We start from the raw sequence: 20,001 nt of genomic DNA, 5'->3' as shown, positions 1-20,001 counted from the left end.
TAATGCGTTTGAGCCAATCAGTTGTGTTGTGACAAGGTAGGGAGGGTATACAGAGGCTAGCCCTATTTGGCAAAGACCAAGTCCATATTATGGCAAGAACAGCTCAAATAAGAGAAACAACAGTCCATCATTACTTTAAGACATGAAGGTCAGTCAATACGGAACATTTCAAGAAATTTGAACGTTTCTTCCAGTGCAGTCACAAAAACCATCAAGCGCTATGATGAAACTGGCTCTCATGAGGACCGCCATATGAATGGTAGACCCAGAGTGCCCTCTGCTGCAGAGGATACGTTCATTAGAGTTACCAGCCTCAGAAATTGCAGCCCAAATAAATGCTTCACAGAGTTCAAGTAACAGACACATCTCAACATCAACTGTTCAGAGGAGACTGTGTGAATCAGGCCTTCATGGTCAAATTGCTGCAAGGAAACCACTACTAAAGGACACCAATAAGAAGAAGAGACTTTCTTGGGCCAAGAAATACGAGCAATGGACATTAGACCGGTGGAAATCTTTGTTGGTGACACTGTCTGTGATTTATTTAGAATTCAAGGCACACTTAACCAGCATGGCTACCACAGCATTCTGCAGTGATACGCCATCCCATCTGGTTTGGGCTTAATGGGACTATCATTTGTTTTCAACAGGACAATGACCCAACATACCTCCAGGCTGTGTAAGGGCTATTTTACCAAGAAGGAGAGTGATGGAGTGCTGCATCAGATGACCTGGCCTCCACAATCCCCCGATCTCAACCAAATTGAGATGGTTTGGGATGAGTCGGACCGCAGAGTGAAGGAAAAGCAGCCAACAAGTGCTCAGCATATGTGGGAACTCCTTCGAGTCTGTTGGAAAAGCATTCCAGGTGAAGCTGGTTGAGAGAATGCCAAGAGTGTGCAAAGCTGTCATCAAGGCAAAGGGTGGCTATTTTAAGAATCTCAAATATAAAATACATTTTGATTTGTTTAACACTTTTATGGTTACCACATGATTCCATATGTGTTATTTCATAGTTTTGATGTCTTCACTATTGTAGAAAATAGTAAAAAATAGTGTACTGTATAAACAACTCCTATAGTCGTTGTCAAAGCATGTTTAGCCTGACAATGACCATAGGAGTTGGCAAGACCGCACAAACAGATCTGGGACCTGACTACCCTGCATCTTGGCCATTCTATAAATAAACAATATATCCATCTGCATTCCCATCTTGGCTGAGTGCCAGTCTGTCTGTGCTATCAGCCATTGTTATGCTAATTGGTTAAAACATGTCAGCATTCCAATGAGTTGGCATTGGCAAGAACACAAACAGACCTGGGACCAGGCTAATTGTGGTGGAATCGATCGGCATAAGACAAAACAGACTCATAAAAAGACGGGGCTTGTTAGAAGTAGTCAAAGTCCAAGTCCAGATCTGGTGGTGGCTGGTATGAGAGGTAGCAGGTGATGCGATTGGGCAAGCCCAGTTTGGACACGTCGTCCAGGGCTCTTCTGCCCAGTCCTGTTCTCAGAGCTATCCTGCTGATCTGTTGTAGACTGAGGGGAGTATCTGGGGAAGAGCCAAAACATGGCAGTTGAGATAAAATACCCTAAGATATTATATTAACCCTTTTCACACTATCGTGCCAAACTGAATTGTATTGTGTGAAGCTCAAATATTTTATTTTCACATTGTCCTCTCCAGCACGGTTCCAGCAACTATGGTGGATGCATAACAAGGCTAGTGTAATGCAGCGCAGCTCTGCTCAGTAGTGTGAAAAAGGTGTGTATACAACTCTCTTTGAAGGTCATATTTTCATACATGGGATAATCTGTAGACTTTTCTAGTCTTTTCTACCTACGTTGTATGAATAAAATACTTACTTTCATAGAACTCTAGGCAGATATTGGTGGGAGACCCTTGACTTGTGTAGTTGATGGGCTTTTTGCCCAGGTTGTCCCTGGCATATATGTTCCCACCGAATTCAATCAGCAGCTCGATCAGATCCACGTTCTTTACTTTGGCTGCGTGATGGAGCGCCGTCTCGTGAAGCTTGGCAGCGTTCACATTTGCCCCTTGGAGAATATGAAAAGGTTTGGTTTTAAAGGCAAGTGGTCAAGACCTACCGTTACACACATTCTGAAGATTACAACCTGCATCAAAAAGTACAGAACATTGTTTTAACGGCAAAGTTTCAAGATCAAGTTGTGGTTTTAATTTGTGTAATGCTTTCAAATGGAAGTCTGAAGTTTCTCAGGCTCTCAAGTTGCACCTTATTTTTATGGTTAGATTAGGCACTTACTTGAGAGAGCAAATTCCCATGAATGGCCTTTGAAAGATCAGGAGCAAAACAACACTTTGAAATAATGTTACCACAACGTGGTCCACCCACCTGCATTGAGGAGCACCTTGGCGCAGTCAAAGTGTTGTCTGGCACACGCTACATGTAGTGGAGTCCCAAAGTGGCAGTCATGGGCCTCCATCAGAGCTCCCACGTCTATCATGAGCTGAACGCAGTCAGAGTTACCTGTAACACACACATACACGCACACACACACACACAGACACAGACACACACACACACACACACACACACACGCACGCACACACACACACACACACACGTCAGTCATAGTTTAAGACACTTGGGTATTGAGGGGGACAAACTACACATTACCCCATTATCCCAGTGTGTGTTCTTTATGCTGTGTGTGGGGTCCAGGACTGCTGCCCCCCCCCCCTCTCTCACAACATGACAACATGAACCTTGTTGTAATCAAAATCAACAACATGTACCCCCCATGCAGGCCTCGTGGAGGGGTGAGAAGGTGAACAGTGGAGGGTTGACCGTAGCCCCGTGCTGTATGAGTAGTTTCACACACTCCAGGCTCCCCGCAGCACAGGCATCGCACAGAGGGGTACTGCCGTCAATGTTCCGCGCATCCACCTGAGTGAGACAGACAGACACACACAGACAGACACACAGACAGACACACAGACGGACGGACGGACGGACGGACGGACGGACGGACGGACGGACGGACGGACAGACAGACAGACAGACAGACAGACAGACAGACAGACAGACAGACAGACAGACAGACAGACAGACAGACAGACAGACAGACAGGCAGACAGGCAGACAGGCAGACAGGCAGACAGGCAGGCAGGCAGGCAGGCAGGCAGGCAGGCAGGCAGGCAGGCAGGCAGGCAGGCAGGCACACATCAACATTACGGCACAACATTTTAAAATGTTCACTGATACCCCCACCAAGTGTCCTTAAATAGAGAATCTGAACTCGATGGTGAATTTTATAACAATCTTATAACAAATCAATGTGTAATAGCAAATCTAAAAACCCTTAGGGTCCCAGGTACTAGCTCCCCCGTCAAATTTGTAATTTGGATTCTATTCAAATGTCTCTCGCCCCTCACAGAAACAGTCACAGTTGTTTGCATGTAGGGGTTACTGCAGATAAGTCACCATCCTAAGGTTCCCCCCCACCCATATTCAGAATAGTGCCACTACCGACAGACCTATCACAAGTGACAAATAGCCCTCTGACCCACCTGAGCGCCAGCGTCCAGCAGCAACCGGACACACTGTGTCTGCCCCTGTATGCAGGCCTCGTGGAGGGGGGTGATGGAGTCCACAGCCACTATGTTGACCGCTGCCCCTCCCTGGATCAGCTTCTGTAGCTGAAGAGCCTTGCCCTGGGCAGCTGCCTCGTGTACCGCCGAACGGTCTGTCCAGAACCCCAGGCCATGAGCTGCAGGGTGGGAGGGAGAAAAGTCAAGGGATTCCTATATACAGTGAGCTCCAAAAGTATTGGGACAGTGACACATTTTTTGTTGTTGTTTTGGCTCTGTACTCCACCCCTTTGGCACTTTGCCCAATAGAAATTAATAGTAAATAATGTATTGTGTCCAAAATGACACATTATTTACCATTCATTTCTATTTGGGCACAAATTAATCTGAAACACAACCAAAACAAACAGCAAATGCATTCAAAAAGTTTGTAGAGTCACAAGCTTGATGTAATCATTGCATGCTAGGACTATGGGCCAAATACTAAACTTTTGACTACTTTAATACACATTTAAATGAATTTGTCCCAATACTTTTGGTCCCCTAAAATAGGGGGACTACATACAAAAAGTGCTGTAATTTCTAAACGGTTTACCCAATATGGATGAAAATACCCCCAACTTAAAGCTGACAGTCTGCACTTTAACGTCATAGTCATTGTATCATTCCAAAACAACAACAAACATTGTCACTGTCCCAATACTTTTGGAGCTCACTGTATGATACAGACAGTACAGGCGCATTCTGCCAAATAACTGTTGATCTAAGATACATAAAACAGGGAGGAGTTTAATTATATATTTTACAGTAACATTACTTGAGCTCATTACACAAAGTAGGCCTTTAGTTTATGTCTGTATATATTCATAAATAAGGTCAGTTCTTGACTTGGGCAGGAGCTCACCAGAGCTGAGTACCGCCACCTTACATGTTCTACTGCTTGACCTCTTATAGAATATTAGCTCAAAAGTATTGTGGAGCTGCACCTAAATATAGACTTTACCGGCACCAGCTATTTTAGTCCAAGTCAAGCACTGAATAAGGTTACTGACAAAACACTGTGCTAGATCTTGAGTTATCGCTGAAACGCTTTGCAGGGTCCAGGGCAATAAATCATTGGTCCAGGGCCCGGCTCTCACGCCATGTGAATCCTGTCATAAACCCGCCCCTCCCTCCCCACGAGGCTTACCCACTGCTGACGTCCACCGTCTGTCTATGTGATGGTTGGTGACATGCAGTGGAATAGCCCTAACTTAAATGTATTAACTCTAGACAACATTGGCTAGATTCATGATCTGGTCGGCAAAATGATAGATACAGGTTCATGAATAGTTATATAAGGATCACCCTGGCTACCTACGTAGCCTACAGAATAGTTAATGCTCTAATACACCGGTCACTAGCTTGTTATAACAAGCTTAGCTGGATGGTCTCAAATTAGGTTATTAAAACAAGGAAGAACAGAATGTTTTCTAATAATTGGCCAGAATAAGCCAGCTAAATAAAATACTCAACAAGGGAAAGGCATGACAAATATTTTTCTATAATTTTGATAGTGGGTTAAGCGTTCATGCAGTTTACGTCATGAGCATTAGCCTCTTTGAACTTACAGACAGGCGAGACACAAATAAAACATCTCACCTATATCTCCAAACAGCGATGGTCTGGCACGAGTAATCTCCATTTAGCTATAGATATTATATCCTCTAGTCATGCAGAATAAATTGATGCATTTTAAAACGCAGAGAAGACCAGGGAAGCATTGCTGCAGTAACGTTGTTGATAGTGGTGGATGATGGCTTAAATTAGAAGCGCACAGAACTAAAAAGAACATCAATGGCTTGTGGGATATGTAGTTTGTTGCAACCTGGTCTCAGGGCGTTTCACATTATTCTGTATGAGACTCTCCATTTAGTATGAAATTTTACGTTTTTTATGGTATGTATTCATTTGTGGTTGTCCATCACCCATTTCATATTATATGTTATGAATTACAATTCATATTATATGTTACGAATTCATATTATATGTTACGAATTTGCTAAACGTACAATATGTTACGAATTTGCTAAGTGTATGATATGTCACGAATTCTAGCTAGGTGGCTAACGTTAGCTAGCTGGCTAACATTAGCTAGGCTAGGGGTTAGGGTTAGGGGTTAAGATTAGGAGTTAGGTTAAAGGGTTAAGGTCACCGTTAGGGGAAGGGTTAGCTAAAGGGGTTAAGGTTAGGGTTAGGGGAAGGGGAAGTAGTTGCAAAGTAGCTGAAAAGTAGTAAGTAGTTGAAAAGTTACTAATTATCTAAAATGTTAAAGTTGTCCGTGATGAGATTCGAACTCGCAACCTTTGGGTTGCTAGACATTTGCGTTATATGCCTACCCAACCACCCTGCCTTCGTTTTTGTCTTAAGTAACCATCTGTCTTATGTAACCATATGAAATGTAACATATCACGCTAAAGGATTGTCTTGGATTTGCTTTCAAAATAATACAAAATGCTCTGAGACCAGGTTGCAACAAATGATGGTTCCAGCCAGAAATATTTTTCTTAATAATTTATATGGTTCTGGTTCCAGCATGGGCCAACTTGAAAGAAAGTTGAACCATCCATTCCTCTGCAGTAACTTAACTGGAAGAAGACCCAGACCCAGGTAATATTAATAAAGACATCACACTAACCTGTGGAAATCCAAAATGTGTAGAAGACGTTTCAGCGCCAAGAACGCCAACGCTAGATCTAAAAATGCCACGAAAAAGTCGCAAGACGTTCCAGAACTTCCAGCACCATGGACAGCTCTGCATAGCAGAAGCCGCCAACAAATTTCCCTCGAGCAAAGCAGAACATTAGTGAGGTCGGGCACTGATGTTGGGCGATTAGGCCTGGCTCGCAGTCAGCGTTCCAATTCATCCCAAAGATGTTCGATGGGGTTGAGGTCAGGGCTCTGTGCAGGCCAGTCAAGTTCTTCCACACCGATCTCGACAAACCATTTCTGTATGGACATCGCTTTGTGATCGAGGGCATTGTCATGCTGAAACAGGAAAGGGCCTTCCCCAAACTGTTGCCACAAAGTTGGAAGCAAAGAATCGTCTACAATGTCATTGTCTGCTGTAGCTTTAAGATTTCCTTTCACTGGAACTAAGGGGACTAGCCGAACCATGAAAAACAGCCCCAGACCATTATTCCTCCTCCCCCAAACTTTACAGTTGGCACTATGCATTGGGGCAGGTAGCATTTTCTTGGTATCCGCCAAACCCAGATTTGTCCATCGGACTGCCAGATGGGGAAGCGTGATTCATCACTCCAGAAAACGCATTTCCACTGCTCCAGAGTCCAATGGCGGCGAGCTTTACACCACTCCAGCCGACGCTTGGCATTGTCCATGGTGATTTTAGGCTTTCAATGGCTGCTCGGCCATGGAAACCCATTTCATGAAGCTCCCGCGAACAGGTCTTGTGCTGACGTTGCTTCCAAAGGCAGTTTGGAACTCGGTAGTGAGTGTTGCAACCGAGGCTAGACGATTTTTACACGCTACGCGCTTCAGCACTCAGCGTTCCCGTTCTGTGAGCTTGTCTGGCCTACCACTTCGCGGCTGAGACGTTGTTGCTCCTACACGTTTCCACTTTACAATAACAGCACTTACAGTTGACCAGGGCAGCTCTAGCAGGGCTGAAATTTGACGAACTGACTTGTTGGAAAGGTGACATCCTATGACGGTGCCACAATGAAAGTCACTGAGTTCTTCAGTAAGGCCATCCTACTGCCAATGTTTGTCTATGGAAATTGCATGACTGTGTGCTCGATTTCACACACCTGTCAGCAACGGGTGTGGCTGAAATAGCCCAATCTACTAATTTGAAGGGGTGTCCACATACTTCTGTATATACAGTGTAACTTTGGAAGGCGGCTCATGCAGTCTACTCCCTACTCACAAAGGAGGTGACCGGTTGTGACTTAAATAACCAGTGGTGTAGTGGTGCCTTGAACAGTGGCACTCTTAAGTTTGCCAAACATTTCCCAAACACCCCGTCCGGCGACGGAAAGGCGCCCTGTGTGAAAAGTTATATGACAAAATGTGACACTTTGAATGACATAAAATTATAAATCCCATATTGGTCTTTCACAGTCAGCCAATCCAAGCTGTACTGTGTTGTAGGCTAATAGTAGTCCTACTATTAAAACAGATACATGTGGATGTAAACTTCTTTTTCAGGTTTTTTGCTCTCAAAGTCACACTGTGTTTTTTTTTATAGAGGAAAAAAAATAGATGTCCATAACAATGCTTAAACCACATCAGCCCACATTTAAGGTCTGGAAAACATCTAAGAAATGTAGATTTTGGAGTGTAGTTACCCATTTATTCAAGTGTGCAGGCACCTAGCACTGTTGTTTGGTTTCTGTAGTTGGGGCGGCAGGTAGCTTAGTGGGTAAGAGCGTTGTGCCAGTAACCGAAAGGTCGATGTGCCCTTAAGCAAGGCACTTAACCCTAATTGCTCCTGTAAGTCGCTCTGGATAAGAGCGTCTGCTAAATGACGTAAATGTAGTGTTTCTGTAGCAACTGGATTGATGCAAATAATCATGATCTACTTTGTAGCTAGTTAACATTTAATTGAGAAGGTTTTTGGGAAAGCCTTTCCATCTATCAGAAGACAGTTAGGTTTTCCTGTTCCTTAATTGTTTGAAACCTGGACATTTTACTTCATATTTTGAGGCATGTCTTACCTTGCTTCAAAGTAGCCTATAGCCAAAATCCCACCATAGAAACGTGGAGGCAATTATTTTATAAAGACTTCCTCATATGCACTCTCCTGTTCTATTGGTTTTCAAAACAAATCTTTCTTTCCTTGTCTAGCAACCAAAGGCTAGTCATATTAGCAACCCATGATATTTGTTGCATCTTTAGATCTCCCCTCTTTCTACATTTCTAATGGATATTTCCATCTGTGTCCACGAAACCGCTTGCTTGTGCATTTTTTCCCGCAAATTGTATTTTGGAACTTTTGCGCATAGGCCTGCCGGCGTGTGCGCATTGCTGCACTTAAAATTTGAAAAAAGTATAGTTTATCAAAATGTTAAGCTAAACATTCTGATCTGTTCCATGATAACTATTCCAAAACTTTCTTGCCTTGCAAACATATTAGAATCCTTCATCAATTCTCAGCTGAGATCTTTCTTATCTATGAAATGTATTCTTAATGTTCATCAGTCTGGTTTTAGACCAGGTCATAGCACCATCTCTGCTGCATCCCTTGTAGTAAATGATGTAGTAAACTGTATGGATATGAGACAACATTGTGGTGCCCTCTTTATTGACCTTTGCAAGGCTTTCGACACTGTTGATCATTCACTGTTAATTCAGAGGCTATCTTCAATTGGCTTAGATCATGCCACATGTAATTGGTTTAAAAACTATTTGACAGAAGCCAATGTATAGCCTATCTACTGATGGTGTTCAGTCAAGCTTCCTAAATATAACAAAAGGTGTCCCTCAAGGGTCTAATCTGGGTACAGTACTTTTTAATGTGTACATTAACAATATTTGTTTGTCTGTGATTTTTTTCAATTTGCAAAGAATTCAAAAAACCTGTTTCGCAAAATGTGGAAAAAGTCAAGGGGTCTGAATACTTTCCGAATGCACTGTATAAGACACTGTTAAAACATTAATGTGGAGAAAAGCACCATTACGCTACTTTGTCCCAGAATGTCAAATACAATTCTATAGGAAAGCCGACCATACCGGTTTTCCCATAGAAATTATTTAATATTCTGGGACAAAGTAGCGCCCCTATTTACTCAAATGTCACTCAATTCAGTGATTCCGAGTTCCATGTATCAAACAGTGATTTCAGTTATCTTAAAACCAGAAAAATCTAGAGAGTCCTCTGCGGATTATAGACCCATACATTTATTAAATTGAGACAATAAAATAATAACAAAACTCATAAGCAACAGAATGGCAAAAGTATTACCAGACTTGATGCATATTAATAATCAAACAGGGTTTATTAAAAATAGACACAAACAAATACAAGAACATGTTTCAGTATAATACAGTATGCTAAAAAACAAGATATAGATTGATCAATAATGGCTGTTGATGCCGAAAAGGTTTTCGACTGTCTTGAATGGCCTTTTCTATTCAAAACTTTGGAAGCCTTCAACTTTACAACTGAAACAATACATTTCATAAAAATATTATATAAATATACACAATAAATACATTATCTGATGAAATTGCTTTAGAAAGGGGCACGAGACAGGGATGTACACTCTCCCCCTTCCTGTTTGCACTGGCAATTGAACCGCTTGCTGAAAGAATTATACAGGACCAAACCTAAACAGGTTGATCAGTATTGGTAAACATAAATGCCGACGATATCTTGACATACCTGACTAATATTGAAAACTCAATGCCGCACTTCGTAAAAAATATTTTCAAGTTCAAAAAAATCTCAGGATATAAAATTAGCGTGAAAAAACAGAATGAATGGCAATAGGAAAAAATTATCACTCATGCTCTACAGCAATCCTTAAAAGGACCACAAAAAAATATAAAATCCTTAGGATGCTTAATAAGTGACAACAAACAATACATATATAAAGATAAACTTTATCCTATTCAACAACATGAAGGCAGATCTAATTAAATGGAACAATCTTCCCATAAATCTTACAGGTAGAATAAACCTCTTTAGAATGGCATGGCTCCCATTACAGACTTTATACGGGCAAATAAAACTCATAGAACAAATAGGAACGTTTTACATGCTCCCGAAGTCTGAGGGTGGTTTTAACCTTCCAGACTTGGAATTGTATCAACTTGCCACACAAGGCTTTTACTTGCGACATATTGTTAAATGCACTAAAAAGGAACAATGGGTACATATTGAAGATGCGCATGTTCATCCCTAGAATCTTTTCACATGTCTGTTTTCAAAGGATGGGGCTAAGAACATTAACAACCTCATAGTTAGGAACATTATAACAATATGGAAGAAAATGAAACACATTCTACAATAACCAATTTCACTCCCTAAAAACACACCCCTATGGAACAATCCTTGGATAGGTTTTCAGAATTCACAGATAAATTGTCCCACATGGAAAACTAAAGGTATAGAAACCATAAATGACTTCGTAACAGGAAATACATTTATTTCTATGACAGATTTAAAAAGCAATTTTGGACTGACCAATGTAGACATTTTCAAATACATGCAACTTAAAAGTTGTATATATAGATTTTTTTTTTTGCCTCATTTTAGCAGACACTCTTATCAAGAGCAACTTACAGTTAGTGAGTGCATACATTTTTCATACTGGCCCTCCGTGGGAATTGAACCCACAACCCTGGTGTTGTAAACGCCATGCTCTACCAACTGAGCTACACAGGACACAAAATATCAAGACATTTCGATTTGAAATCTTTTGGACATCAGAGCAATCTTGAGGAAATCCTATTTGAGTCAGAAAATGATACTCGTATGATAGGTAAGATATACAAAACCTTGTAGAAAGCCTATCCAACTGACAATCTCAGAATTTTTTTCAAACTATTGGAACCAAGACATAAATAGAACTGATATTGGCAAAAGAAGGAGGGAGTGTTGGAACAAAACTAACGGAATTACAGTTAACAAAAATGTATGCTTAATCCAGTATAAACTTATGTACAGAACTTATTATAGAAAAGACTAAATTCACAAATTTACTTAAGTGTAAAACTAACAGTGACTCGGGCCTCCCAAGTGGCGCAGCGGTCTAAGGCAGACCCAGGTTCGATCCCAGGCTGTGTCACAGCCGGCCATGACGGGGAGACCCATGAGGTGGCGCACAATTGGCCCAGTGTGGTTAGGGGAGGGTTTGGGCGCCTGCAAGCAGATGTCGGTCGACCAGTTGTATGGAATTTCCTCCGACACATGGGTTAAGCGAGCAGTGTGTCAAGAAGCAGTGCAGGGTCGTGTGTCGGAGGATGCATGCCTCTCCCGAGTCCGTACGGGAGTTGCAGCGATGGGACAAGACAGTAACTACCAATGGGGGGGGGGGGAATAAACATTTAAGTGACTCAATGATTCATGCCTTCTGGGAGTGCTATAAAGCCCAAAAGTTGGGCGGAGTTAGAAAGTTGGCTGTCAGAAGTTTCAAAATATAAATTGACTTTTAATCTGTCTATCTGAATATTTCAAGACCTGGCATATAAGAGTGCGGTGAGATACCCAATGGGTTGGACTGTTCTTTATTCAGGATAAGGATACAAATGCTTTAATTAGAAACAACAATGCTATTAATAAAAAAATTTAAAGCTTCTATGAAAATGTATAGAATTAAATAACGGTTGGACTGATCCTACAACCTTTATAGACACAATAACCCTGAAGCAACTATCAGCATACAAAATTATCACTAAGAATAGAAATCACCCAAAAAGTTGAGCAACACTTTACATGTTACGTTTATATTTTTGTTCAGTGTAACAGAAAATATATGGTAATCTATCGTAACTTTGGTAATTTATACTTTAATAACTTTATTTATTTTGTATATATAGTATTACTTTTTTTATCTGTGTCCATATTGTCCATTCATTTCTAGTAGATAGACTTTATGGTTCAAGAAGAAATAGCCACATTAATGAAAAAAGCATCTAAATCAACAATTATTATTATTATATTTTCAATTAGCTCGGCAACTCTTCCAAATATTAACTTTTTTCACAACTGCCACCAGTTTGACGCCAAAACATTGACAACAAATACATAAATAAAATACATAAATGTGTGTAAAACCTTTTTGAAAGGATATTTCATGCTGAAACACTATTAAACACCAATGTTATTCACTAAATTGAGGGTTTATATTTAGGATAATGTATCACAGCTTCGTCATTCTATTTTCTATTTTAAAATCATCTTATTTAAAGGTACACTCAGCGAAATGACATTGCCACGAGCAGAACTTGGTAAATGACCAAGTCCATATTATGGCAAGAACTGCTCGAATAAGCAAACAGAAACAACAGTGCATCATTACTTTAAGACATGAAGGTCAGTCAACACGGAAAATTAAGTTTCTTCAAGTGCAGTTGCAAAAACCATCAAGCGCTATGGTGAAACTGGCTCTCGTGAGGACCGCCACAGAAAAGGAAGACCCAGAGTTACCTCTACTGCAGAGGATAAGTTCATTAGTTAACTGCACCTCAGATTGCAGCCCAAATAAATGCTTCACAGAGTTCAAGTAACAGACACATCTCAACATCAACTGTTCATAGGAGACTGCGTGAATCAGGCCTTCATGGTCAAATTGCTGCAAAGAAACCACAACTAAAGGACACCAACAATAAGAAGAGACTGGCTTTGACCAAGAAACACGAGCCATGGACATTAGACCGGTGGAAATCTGTCCTTTGGTCTGATGAGTCCAAATGTGAGATTTTTGGTTCCAACCGCCGTGTCTTTGTGAGACGCAGAGTAGGGGAACGGATGATCTCCACATGTGTGGTTCCCACCGTAAAGCATGGAGGAGGAGGTGTGATGTGTGTGGGTGCTTTGCTGGTGACACTGTTGTTGAGATGGTTTGGGATGAGTTGGACCGCAGAATGAAGAAAAAGCAGCCAACAAGTGCTCAGCATATGTGGGAACTCCTTCAAGACTGTTGGAGTGTGCAAAGCTGCCATCAAGGCAAAGGGTGGCTACTTTGAAAATATTTTAATTTGTTTAACACGCTTTCGGTTACTACACGATTCCTAATGTGTTATTTCATAGTTTTGATGTCTACACTATTATTCTACAATGTAGAAAAAAGTAAAAATAAAGAAAAACCCTTGAATGAGTAGGTGTGTCCAAACCTTTGACTGGTACTGTTTATATATACAGTTGAAGTCGGAAGTTTACATACACCTTAGCCAAATACATTTAAACTCAGTTTTTCACAATTCCTGACATTTAATCCTAGTAAACATTCCCTGTTTTAGGTCATTTAGGATCACCACTATATTTTAAGAATGTGAAATGTCAGAATAATAGTAGAGAGAATTATTTATTTCAGCTTTTATTTCATTCATCACATCCCAGTGGGTCAGAAGTTTACATACACTCAATTAGTATTAGGTAGCATTGCCTTTAAATTGTTTAACTTGGGTCAAACGTTCCGGGTAGCCTTCCACAAGCTTCCCACAATACAGTGAGGGAAAAAAGTATTTGATCCCCTGCTGATTTTGTACGTTTGCCCACTGACAAAGAAATTATCATTCTATCATTTTAATGGTAGGTTTATTTGAACAGTGAGAGACAGAATAACAACAAAAAAATCCATAAAAACGCATGTCAGAAATGTTATAAATTGATTTGCATTTTAACGAGGGAAATAAGTATTTGACCCCTCTGCAAAACATGACTTAGTACTTGGTGGCAAAACCCTTGTTGGCAATCACAGAGGTCAGACGTTTCTTGTAGTTGGCCACCAGGTTTGCACACATATCAGGAGGGATTTTGTCCCACTCCTCTTTGCAGATCTTCTCCAAGTCATTAAGGTTTCGAGATTGACGTTTGGCAACTCGAACCTTCAGCTCCCTCCACAGATTGTCTATGGGATTAAGGTCTGGAGACTGGCTAGGCCACTCCAGGACCTTAATGTGCTTCTTCTTGAGCCACTCCTTTGTTGCCTTGGCCTTGTGTTTTGGGTCATTTTCATGCTGGAAAACCCATCCACGACCCATTTTCAATGCCCTGGCTGAGGGAAGGAGGTTCTCACCCAAGATTTGACGGTACATGGCCCCGTCCATCAACCCTTTGATGCAGTGAAGTTGTCCTGTCCCCTTAGCAGAAAAACACCCCCAAAGCACCTCCAACCCACCTCCATGTTTGACGGTGGGGATGGTGTTCTTGGGGTCATAGGCAGCATTCCTCCTCCTCCAAACACGGCGAGTTGAGTTGATGCCAAAGAGCTCGATTTTGGTCTCATTTGACCACAACACTTTCACCCAGTTCTCCTCTGAATCATTCAGATGTTCTTTGGCAAACTTCAGACGGGCCTGTATATGTGCTTTCTTGAGCAGGGGGACCTTGCGGGCGCTGCAGGATTTCAGTCCTTCATGGCGTAGTGTGTTACCAATTGTTTTCTTGGTGACTATGGTCCCAGCTGCCTTGAGATCATTGACAAGATCCTCCCGTGTAGTTCTGGGCTGATTCCTCACCGTTCTCATGATCATTGCAACTCCACGAGGTGAGATCTTGCATGGAGCCCCAGGCAGAGGGAGATTGACAGTTATTTTGTGTTTCTTCCATTTGCGAATAATCGCACCAACTGTTGTCACCTTCTCACCAAGCTGCTTGGCGATGGTCTTGTAGCCCATTCCAGCCTTGTGTAGGTCTACAATCTTGTCCCTGACATCCTTGGAGAGCTCTTTGATCTTGGCCATGGTGGAGAGTTTGGAATCTGATTGATTGATTGCTTCTGTGGACAGGTATCTTTTATACAGGTAACAAACTGAGATTAGGAGCACTCCCTTTAAGACTGTGCTCCTAATCTCAGCTCGTTACCTGTATAAAAGACACCTGGGAGCCAGAAATCTTTCTGATTAAGAGGGGGTCAAATACTTATTTCCCTCATTAAAATGCAAATCAATTTATAACATTTCTGACATGCGTTTTTCTGGATTTTGTTGTTGTTATTCTGTCACTCACTGTTCAAATAAACCTACCATTAAAATTATAGACTGATCATTTCTTTGTCAGTGGGCAAACATACAAAATCAGCAGGGGATCAAATACTTTTTTCCCTCACTGTAAGTTGGGTGAATTTTGGCCCATTCCTCCTGACAGAGCTGGTGTAACTGAGTCAGGTTTGTAGTCCTCCTTGCTCGCACACACCTTTTCAGTTATGCCCACAAATTGTCTATAGGATTGAGGTCAGGGCTTTGTGATGGCCACTCAAATACCTTGACTTTGTTGTCCTTAAGCCATTTTGCCACAACTTTGGAAGTATGCTTGGGGTCATTGTCCATTTGGAAGACCCGATTGCGACCAAGCTTTAACTTCCTGACTGATGTCTTGAGATGTTGCTTCAATATATCCACATAATTTTCCTTCCTCATGATGCCATCTATTTTGTGAAGTGCCCCAGTCCCTCCTGCAGCAAAGCACCCCCACAGCATGATGCTGCCACCCCCGTGCTTCACGGTTGGGATGGTGTTCTTCGGCCTGCAAGGTACCCCCTTCTTCCTCCAAACATAACGATGGTCATTATGGCCAAACAGTTCTATTTTTGTTTAATCAGACCAGAGGACATTTCTCAAAAAAGTACTATCTTTGTCCCCATGTGCAGTTGCAAACCGTAGTCTGGCTTTTTATTGGCGGTTTTGGAGCAGTGGCTTCTTCCTTGCTGAGCGGCCTTTCAGGTTATGTCGATATAGGACTCGTTTTACTGTGGATATAGATACTTTTGTACCTGTTTCCTCCAACATCTTCACCAGGTCCTTTGCTGTTGTTCTGGGATTGATTTGTACTTTTCGCACCAAAGTATGTTCCTCTCTAGGAGACAGAACGCGTCTCCTTCCTGAGCGATATGATGGCTGCGTGGTCCCATGGTGTTTATACTTGCGTACTATTGTTTGTACAGATGAACGTGGTACCTTAAGGCGTTTGGAAATTGCTCCCAAGGATGAACCAGACTTGTGGAGGTCTACAATTTTTCTTCTGAGGTCTTGGCTGATTTCTTTTGATTTTCCCATGATGTCAAGAAAAGAGGCACTGAGTTTGAAGGTAGGCCTTGAAATAGATCCACAGGTACACCTCCAATTGACTCAAATTAGCCTATCAGAAGCTTATAAAGCCACGACATCATTTTCTGGAATTTTCCAAGCTGTTTAAAGGCACAGTCAATTTAGTGTTTGTAAACTTCTGACCCACTGGAATTGTGATACAGTGAATTTTAAGTGAAACAATCGTCTGTAAACAATTGCTGGAAAAATGACTTGTGTCATGCACAAAGTAGATGTACTAACCGACTTGCCAAAACTATAGTTTGTTAAAAAGAAATTTGTGGAGTGGTTGAAAAACGAGTTTTAATGACTCCAACCTAAGTGTATGTAAACTTCCGACTTAAACGGTACGTATATACACATATACATACAGTGGGGAGAACAAGTATTTGATACACTGCCGATTTTGCAGGTTTTCCTACTTACAAAGCATGTAGAGGTCTGTACTTTTTATCATAGGTACACTTCAACTGTGAGAGACGGAATCTAAAACAAAAATCCAGAAAATCACATTGTATGATTTTTAAGTAATTAATTTGCATTTTATTGCATGACATAAGTATTTGATCACCTACCAACCAGTAAGAATTCCGGCTGGAACAGACCTGTTAGTTTTTCTTTAAGAAGCCCTCCTGTTCTCCACTCATTACCTGTATTAACTGCACCTGTTTGAACTCGTTACCTGTAGAAAAGACACCTGTCCACACACTCAATTAAACATACTCCAACCTCTCCACAATGGCCAAGACCAGAGAGCTGTGTAAGGACATCAGGGATAAAATTGTAGACCTGCACAAGGCTGGGATGGGCTACAAGACAATAGGCAAGCAGCTTGGTGAGAAGGCAACAACTGTTGGCGCAATTATTAGAAAATGGAAGAAGTTCAAGATGACGGTCAATCATCCTCGGTCTGGGGCTCCATGCAAGATCTCATCTCGTGGGGCATCAATGATCATGAGGAAGGTGAGGGATCAGCCCAGAACTACACGGCAGGACCTGGTCAATGACCTGAAGAGAGCTGGGACCACAGTCTCAAAGAAAACCATTAGTAACACACTACACCGTCATGGATTAAAATCCTGCAGCGCACGCAAGGTCCCCCTGCTCAAGCCAGCGCATGTCCAGGCCCGTCTGAAGTTTGCCAATGACCACCTGGATGATCCAGAGGAGGAATGGGAGAAGGTCATGTGGTCTGATGAGACAAAAATAGAGCTTTTTGGTCTAAATTCCACTCGCCGTGTTTGGAGGAAGAAGAAGGATGACTACAACCCCAAGAACACCATCCCAACCGTGAAGCATGGAGTTGGAAACATCATTCTTTGGGGATGCTTTTCTGCAAAGGGGACAGGACGACTGCACCGTATTGAGGGGAGGATGGATGGGGCCATGTATCGCGAGATCTTGGCCAACAACCTCCTTCCCTCAGTAAGAGCATTGAAGATGGGTCGTGGCTGGGTCTTCCAGCATGACAACGACCCGAAACACACAGCCAGGGCAACTAAGGAGTGGCTCCGTAAGAAGCATCTCAAGGTCATGGAGTGGCCTAGCCAGTCTCCAGACCTGAACCCAATAGAAAATCTTTGGAGGGAGCTGAAAGTCCATATTGCCCAGCGACAGCCCCGAAACCTGAAGGATCTGGAGAAGGTCTGTATGGAGGAGTGGGCCAAAATCCCTGCTGCAGTGTGTGCAAACCTGGTCAAGACCTACAGGAAACATATGATCCCTGTAATTGCAAACAAAGGTTTCTGTACCAAATATTAAGTTCTGCTTTTCTGATGTATCAAATACTTATGTCATGCAATAAAATGCAAATTAATTACCGTACTTAAAAATCATACAATGTGATTTTCTGGATTTTTGTTTTAGATTTCGTCTCTCACAGTTGAAGTGTACCTATGATAAAAATTACAGACCTCTACATGCTTTGTAAGTAGGAAAACCTCCAAAATCGGCAGTGTATCAAATACTTGTTCTCCCCACTGTATATACACATACACACACATATATATATAATATATATATATATATATATATATATATATATATATATATATATTTAAGTGAAAAAGTGTAACTTTTCTAACTAATTTTATTTATAAACATAACATTTATATTTACATGGTCCTATACGAAATATTACTACACTCCCATATTATAGACTTATTCCATAAATAAGTATATATCAGCAACCTAGAGTAAAACAACATGCACTTGTATGACTCTTTGATGACACAGGGTTTCAGAACAATAAAGCAGGTTCATTCAAAATTCCAGAAACAGGCATAAAAACTCCCAGATCAATCAATCAATCACAAATCAATATCACCAATCAATGATAGGCAAACATCAACAGTAAATTAAATTGATAGACCACTTCAGCGCCCTTAACTAAACCCTTATTGGGATGCCAATACAATATTTTTTTGTCTGTTACAATTTCATAAGAAGCACAATATTTAATAACAAGAAAAACTGGCTCTTTTAAAAAAAATATTGTTTACTTTTATTTAACCAGGGAAAAACACATTGAGACCTAGGTCTCATTTGCAAATGTGCCCTGGGAACAATACAGAAAATACAATTATACACTATTTAAAACACAAAAATTAAATAAATAGCAATTATATACACAATTAACAATCAAACAAAACAAACACATGTATCAATGTAAAAATCCCTAGCCTTTCTCCTAAACTGACCCTGAGACAACAACACATCCAAATGAAACGTTACTTGGAGATTATTCCACATGATAGCGGCCTGGTAGGAAAAGGCTGATTTACCCAACTCTGTGGATAGATGTGGAGTCTCCAGCATTAAACAACCCTGTGATCTAGTGTTGTAATCTGAGTTTCTATATTTCAACAATTATGTTAAGTAAATTGGTAGTTTACGGAGTAAGGCTTCATAAACAAAAACAGAATAATGAAGTGACCTACGTGTTTTTAGCGAGGTCCAACCAACTTTATGATAAAGGACGCAGTGGTGAGTGTCAAAACTGTCAGATGTTATAAAACTAAGTGCGCTATGATATATTGTGTCCAAGGGCTTCAAAACACTGGTAGCTGCATGCATGTATATAATATCGCCATAATATATAACAGGAATGAACGTTGACTGAATGATCTGTTTTCAACTAGTTAATGAAAGGCAAGCCCTATTACTATAGAAGAAGCCCAACTTAATTCTTAATTTCTTGACTAACTCGTCAACATGCTTTTTAAAAGATAGCTTTTCGTCAATCCAGATGCCCAGATATTTATAGGCGGGGACACGATCAATGGGGGCACCATCTAACGTACTTATACGCAAATCATCAGTTACATTATTACATGATTTGGAAAATAACATGTACTTGATTTTACCAGCATTTAGTACCAACTTCAGGTCAACCAAGGCTTTCTGCAAGGCAGTAGAAGCGTCAACAGAGCTGCCGTAGGGGCAGCAGCGTATACAACAGTGTAATCTGCGTACAGATGAAAGTTACAGTTTCGTACAGATAGATGCTGTTAATATAAATAGTGAAAAGAACTGGACCAAGAATCGAATCCTGTGGGACACCTTTTGTTATGTCTAGAAATCCTGATTTTAACGGCGTCAGTAAGTACACACTGTGTTCTGTCTTTTAAATCATTCTCAAACCAGCTACAAGCAGCCTGATCTAAGCCAATCAT

The 20,001-nt window shown here is 41.1% G+C and overlaps 1 protein-coding gene across 1 annotated transcript; it reads right to left on the bottom strand.

Moving 5' to 3' along the window:
• Positions 1-995: 995 nt before the first annotated feature.
• On the bottom strand, positions 996-5,372 carry LOC121531276 (ankyrin repeat and SOCS box protein 13). Its single transcript, XM_041836516.2, has 6 exons — positions 5,216-5,372; positions 3,554-3,753; positions 2,780-2,930; positions 2,376-2,510; positions 1,867-2,058; positions 996-1,552 (listed from the first exon to the last, which is right to left on the bottom strand). The coding sequence occupies exons 1-6, from the start codon at positions 5,256-5,258 to the stop codon at positions 1,389-1,391; spliced, it is 885 nt and encodes a 294-aa protein (XP_041692450.2). The 5' UTR covers positions 5,259-5,372; the 3' UTR covers positions 996-1,388.
• Positions 5,373-20,001: the final 14,629 nt, after the last annotated feature.

This window comes from Coregonus clupeaformis, chromosome 19 (genome assembly GCF_020615455.1).
Source record: "Coregonus clupeaformis isolate EN_2021a chromosome 19, ASM2061545v1, whole genome shotgun sequence".
Classification (NCBI taxonomy): domain Eukaryota; kingdom Metazoa; phylum Chordata; class Actinopteri; order Salmoniformes; family Salmonidae; genus Coregonus; species Coregonus clupeaformis.
This window is presented reverse-complemented; position numbering and strand designations above follow the sequence as displayed.